The sequence below is a fragment of the Teleopsis dalmanni genome, chromosome 1, assembly GCF_002237135.1.
Source record: "Teleopsis dalmanni isolate 2A chromosome 1, ASM223713v2, whole genome shotgun sequence".
Taxonomy (NCBI): Eukaryota; Metazoa; Arthropoda; class Insecta; order Diptera; family Diopsidae; genus Teleopsis; species Teleopsis dalmanni.
This window is the reverse complement of record NC_051846.1, coordinates 214959551-214964435: the sequence shown is the minus strand read 5'-3', so window position 1 is coordinate 214964435 and position 4885 is coordinate 214959551. Positions and strand designations below refer to the sequence as shown.

The following is a 4885-nucleotide window of genomic DNA, read 5'->3' as shown; positions in this document are numbered from 1 at the left end:
TTCGTTCATAGCGCTCCATGCCTATTTCATGCATATACCACATACTTACACACTTATAATAAGTAAGTTACTTTTTGTCTACACTAGAATTTATCTAGAAACTAGAAATAATTTATAAGGCAAAACAACGTTTGTCGGGTTATCTAGTATTAATATAAGTCAAAGATACATTATTATGCTATTTTAATCTATATAGAAATTAAGTAAACTTCACCCATAGAAAAAACTAAAACTACATTATATAATACATGTATCTGTTGTTTATATATATATTATTCCAAAAATAATGATAAAAATAGTACACTTTATTGTTTTGAAAAATGAACAATCCGGTATAAATTGTATACTTTTAATCATCAATAAATTGATATATGATAATTTTAAAATGCTCACTGTTGGTCATTTAGTAAATTTTAGATGTAAAAGGTAAGATGTAAAACAATAAGTCTGTGTTGTCATGCCTGTGTTAAAAGAGTATAGTTATATTTCAGACAAAATAATGATGCCAGACTGCAATATATTAAATAAAATATTTGAAAATGCGCTTTAATATATTCATTAATAGATAAGAAAATAGTAATTTTTAAAGTCATTAAAATACCTTAATTTTATTTTAATGCTAGAGATGAGTTTATTATTTCTGTCATGAACACAATATACATATAAAATTGGTACATAATGCCAAAGAGACAACAATAATATCACGTGGCAACGCTTTATGCGAAAAGAATAACATTTGTATTATGTTTGAAGGTAAAAATTTCGCAGTGTATTGTAATATGAAGCCAATTATTTTGGATGCTAATAAAATTAAATTGTTTGGTGTGCATAGTGAGGAATTTCAAATAAAATCTTGAAACAATTTTGCAGAAATTAGAGTTTTTTTGTTGTAATAAATTTACCTCTCCTAAAAAGATCATTCAAAAAAGACAAAGTTGGGAATATTGTATACACAGGAAAAGAATTAATAACATTGTTGAGTAAAGGGACAGGAAATGATGAACAACGGGTTTAGTTCTGGGGAGGAAGACTCTCGTGGAGGACATACCGATCAAACTTGTTGTCTGATTGATGACAATGAGCGGTGTCGAAATCCTGCAGGTTATGCGTCATATAGCAAACGCATACAGAAAACTGTGTCACAGAAACGTTTGAAATTAAGTAGCGATCCCACGGTAAGTAGGAAAAAGTTGAGTTAATTATGTTTTAATAACTTACAATTTGTACCAGGCTCAGCATATATATATATGTGACTATCATAAGGGTAGAATACAATCTGCTCGTACTAAACGACGCCGGAAGGACTCTGAAGAAGATAGCAATGAGACGGACACTGATATGCCTGAAGTTCCCGATCTCTATCAACTTCAAGTGAATACACTACGTCGCTACAAACGCCATTATAAAGTGCAAACAAGACCTGGTATGAAACGCGCGCAACTGGCTGATGTAAGTATTGTAAAATACATAATACAAAAAATCTCCTGATAATGTATACTTTTAGACTATAATGAAACATTTTAAAACCATACCAATAAAAGAAAAGGAAATTATTACCTATTTCGTGTACATGGTTAAATCAAATGCAAACAAATTGGATCAGAAAAATGGTATTGGCAATGACACTACTTGATTGGACTGTTTTTCAAACACAATCTGAGTACTGTGGTGCTGTAAAATACAAATACTTTACAACTACAATATATCATTTAAGTTTAAATATTCTTCCGATATTTTAAGTTAAATATTTAATGTTAACGTAAGATGCAAAATAGTGTTAAGTTTTTATAATATGATACTCTAATATAAATGCATCTTGCATCTAAAAGATATATTTAGTAAAACTACTGCTCATTTCCCAGTTAAAATACAAATTCAATAAACCGCAGAATACGATTAAAACTGTTTACCCTTAAATAAAAGCCGTGTTGCATGTAAGGTAAAATGTGATAAAGTAACTAATTTGTACAGAGTCATGAAATTTTATATCAATTAAGTCAAGTATTTCAAAAGAAATAATAAAAATGACATCGACTTTACAATACAAAACATTTGTTTGCATTAACATATCATATATCAGATCACCTGATATACGTTGAATAAATTTGACGCGTTCTTTTAAATTTATATATTTACTTTTTATTAATATTAAAGCCTAAAATTTAAATTTGAAAAATTATTTTAATATAACTGTTGTTTCCTCTTCCGAGTCACTTCCATCATCTTCTGAAAATAAAATTGTTATAATGTTATATGCGATACATAAAACATGTCCAAAATAGTATACCATTTGCTTTCTCCTTAGTTCCTTTAGTAATTTTTTGACGTAACTTGGAATATTTTGTTTCAAGGGTTTTAGTTTCACTTTTTTTCGTGGAAGTTTCGTCTGAGCTAGACACAATACATTCTATATCCGATTGATTCGATTGTAGCAAAGCTATGTCCTTTCCAAGTGAAATGACTAGGAATTTAAAGATATGAAAACGTACTTTGTGAAATTTTCAATTTAATACCTTCTTCAAGAGTAGCATTATCAACATCGCTTGATTCGTCATACATTTCACTGTCATCATCATTAGACGATTCTGAGAAATTTGTTTCCATTTTTTTAACACCTGGGGCACTATATGTTGTTAGCGTTGCAATTACATGATCCGTATTCATCACTTCTTGTAAATTTAAAGTATCACTGAAACAAACTGTTTTCTTATCGGTTCTATTTGCTAAATCAGTTTCAACAAGTGCTTTTATTTGTTCAATTATAGCTATACTTTTATCCGCAGCATTTTTTAAACATTTTACAAGAACTCGTGGGGCTACTTGTGCTGAACCACCCAGGTTAAAACAGCAAATTTCTCTATACGAATTAATTCCAAACACTAATTCGGATTGAGAAGCTCTCTCTTCCTGAAAAGTAGGATCCGCAAGAGTAATTTGTCCGTCATCAAATATGGCGTAAGTGACACAAATAGGATAGTGATGCAGTACCATTGGTATAAAATCTTTCTCAGACGCGGGATGTATGTTAACATCACCTTCGATTATGCTAACATCAGGACGCCTAAAATGAGCTAATGCAGCTACCGTACCAATGGCGCAAGCAGCTGTAAAATTAATAATGTAATAAAACTTAATGCTATAAACGTGAAAAGAAATTACCAGTCAAATTTCCATCGTGATTCAAAACATTTATATCAATTCGTAAAATCCACACGCACTCCTCTGCTTTCACACACAATGACTCTAAATCAACTGCTCCCGATTCCTTAAACGTTCGCTCGAGCATACTTTTTATTTTTAAAACTAGGCTCCCTTGACGGCCAATTTCGAACTGTGGAGAAGCCATTGGACCGATTTCCACGTTAATAAATAGAACACCTTCATTGGGTCTTGTAGCCTTTGGTACGCCTAAATCACATGATGCTTGCACTAGAACTTTGGTTTTACCTAAAGAAACCATCACACTTCCCCAATCGGCACCAAAATTAATTTTCATTTGGCGAAATTCATCAATTTTTCGACCATCAGGGCGCTGAACGAAAAGAAAAATTTGTTTTGTTTTGTTTATGTAGGAGTGTGTAGTCGTATTTACGTTATTTGCTTACCGCATTGGATTTTATTAGGTCGCAAATGAATTTGCGTTCGCGTTCTGTGTATAATGCGCAATGCAACATAATTTATTTAGATTATTAGAATTAAAGTTACTAAACTATAGACTTTCAATAAACAAATTTCAGGTTACGTTCGACCGGCACAGCAGTTCTGCTGAAAATGAGTTGCCAACGTTTTGTATTTTATGCTGACATTTAAAATTGCGCTCGCTGTGTGTAAAAGAGGTATGCAATTTTTTAGTTTAACAGCAATGTCATCTACTTTTGAGGTGTATATATTGAAACAATTGAATTAAATTTTTAGTTGCGCTTTTATATTTCTAAATTTCTTCATACATATTATACTTTGTTATTATGAATAGCAAAAATTATATTAGGGGTATTCACGATCTTTGTGCGTCGATACGAATGTCAAATAAGTAGCTGTTACAAAAACAAAAAGCATTGAAAACGCATTCGCAACATCATCGCGCTTGTAATACCAAAACGATTTGGCACTTGCGAATGCATTAATTTGGAAGACGCTGATGTAAATGATCATAATGTTTTTTTTGTGATGGGTAACACTTCCTTAATAGCTTGTGGAAACTGTTTTGTCATTATAGATGTTGGAGCTTTTCCGGATATTTGAATGGATCATATGTATTAATTACCCATTCTATTGTTGGTTGTAATAGTTTCAATGGATGTAGTTCCCTGTATATTATAGAGATTCGAAATCTACAGTATTATTACATCTTAAAAAATTAGCACTGATAAGATCTTCTAATAAATCTTGATGACTGCGAGTCTACTCTCTGTGTTTATTTTTTTTTTTTTGGATACGTATTATTTCTGGCATATTTGATTGTTTAGATAATAATTTTTTCGGCCTAGTTAGTAACTTCGTTTGTTTTTTAAGTTGGATTATATTTTTTCACCTAATACGGCATTTACATTGGCCGAAAATGGCTCATTTTGGACAAAAATCAAAAATGAGAAGCGAATGGCTCATTCTTGCATATAAAATTTCAAACTCTCATTCCCATTTCATCACATTCTTTATGAATGCGTCCCAACGACGTTCGCATGCGTTCCAAATATGTTCCAAATACAAAGGAATACATTGAACACACCCTAAATAAAGGCTCTTCATGGCATTTTGACAGTTTGAGGAAGCTGTTTTTGACATATTTACAAAAAAAGGTAAACAAATGTTTGGTGGTTGGATTTTCTTGAAAACGCTGCACCTTTTTTTAGAACTTCTACTTCCCAAAAAGTAATTAATCGAAGTT

At 31.4% G+C, this 4885-nt stretch overlaps 2 protein-coding genes across 3 annotated transcripts; one reads left to right on the top strand and one right to left on the bottom strand.

Annotated features, from left to right (window-relative positions):
- Positions 1 to 740: 740 nt before the first annotated feature.
- Positions 741 to 1744, top strand: LOC119675971 (histone deacetylase complex subunit SAP30 homolog). Its single transcript, XM_038087196.1, has 3 exons — positions 741 to 1175; positions 1231 to 1449; positions 1505 to 1744. Exons 1-3 carry the CDS (start codon positions 996 to 998, stop codon positions 1631 to 1633), a joined length of 528 nt encoding a protein of 175 aa, XP_037943124.1. The 5' UTR covers positions 741 to 995; the 3' UTR covers positions 1634 to 1744.
- Positions 1745 to 2135: 391 nt separating this feature from the next.
- LOC119675958 (exosome complex component RRP45-like) lies at positions 2136 to 3764 on the bottom strand. 2 transcript variants are annotated; one of them, XM_038087178.1, is made up of 5 exons: positions 3606 to 3764; positions 3160 to 3532; positions 2514 to 3104; positions 2288 to 2461; positions 2136 to 2226 (listed from the first exon to the last, which is right to left on the bottom strand). In XM_038087178.1, exons 1-5 carry the CDS (start codon positions 3672 to 3674, stop codon positions 2177 to 2179), a joined length of 1257 nt encoding a protein of 418 aa, XP_037943106.1. In that variant the 5' UTR covers positions 3675 to 3764; the 3' UTR covers positions 2136 to 2176. The 2 variants fall into 2 exon arrangements, with proteins under 2 accessions (XP_037943106.1, XP_037943113.1); XM_038087185.1 differs by having other exon boundaries at positions 2156 to 2223.
- Between the last annotated feature and the right edge of the window lie 1121 nt (positions 3765 to 4885).

What these genes read in the sequence shown, in the direction of transcription:
- LOC119675971 (XM_038087196.1), top strand. Translation starts at nt 996, where the DNA reads ATGATGAACAACGGGTTTAGTTCTGGGGAGGAAGACTCTCGTGGAGGA. An exon ending in AATTAAGTAGCGATCCCACG is followed by an intron (nt 1,176 to 1,230) that starts GTAAGTAGGAAA and finishes AATTTGTACCAG; the next exon opens with GCTCAGCATATATATATATG. An exon ending in AACGCGCGCAACTGGCTGAT is followed by an intron (nt 1,450 to 1,504) that starts GTAAGTATTGTA and finishes GTATACTTTTAG; the next exon opens with ACTATAATGAAACATTTTAA.
- LOC119675958 (XM_038087178.1), bottom strand. Translation starts at nt 3,674, where the DNA reads ATGTTGCATTGCGCATTATACACAGAACGCGAACGCAAATTCATTTGC. An exon ending in ACCTAATAAAATCCAATGCG is followed by an intron (nt 3,533 to 3,605) that starts GTAAGCAAATAA and finishes CTTTTCGTTCAG; the next exon opens with CGCCCTGATGGTCGAAAAAT. An exon ending in TAATGCTACTCTTGAAGAAG is followed by an intron (nt 2,462 to 2,513) that starts GTATTAAATTGA and finishes TTAAATTCCTAG; the next exon opens with TCATTTCACTTGGAAAGGAC.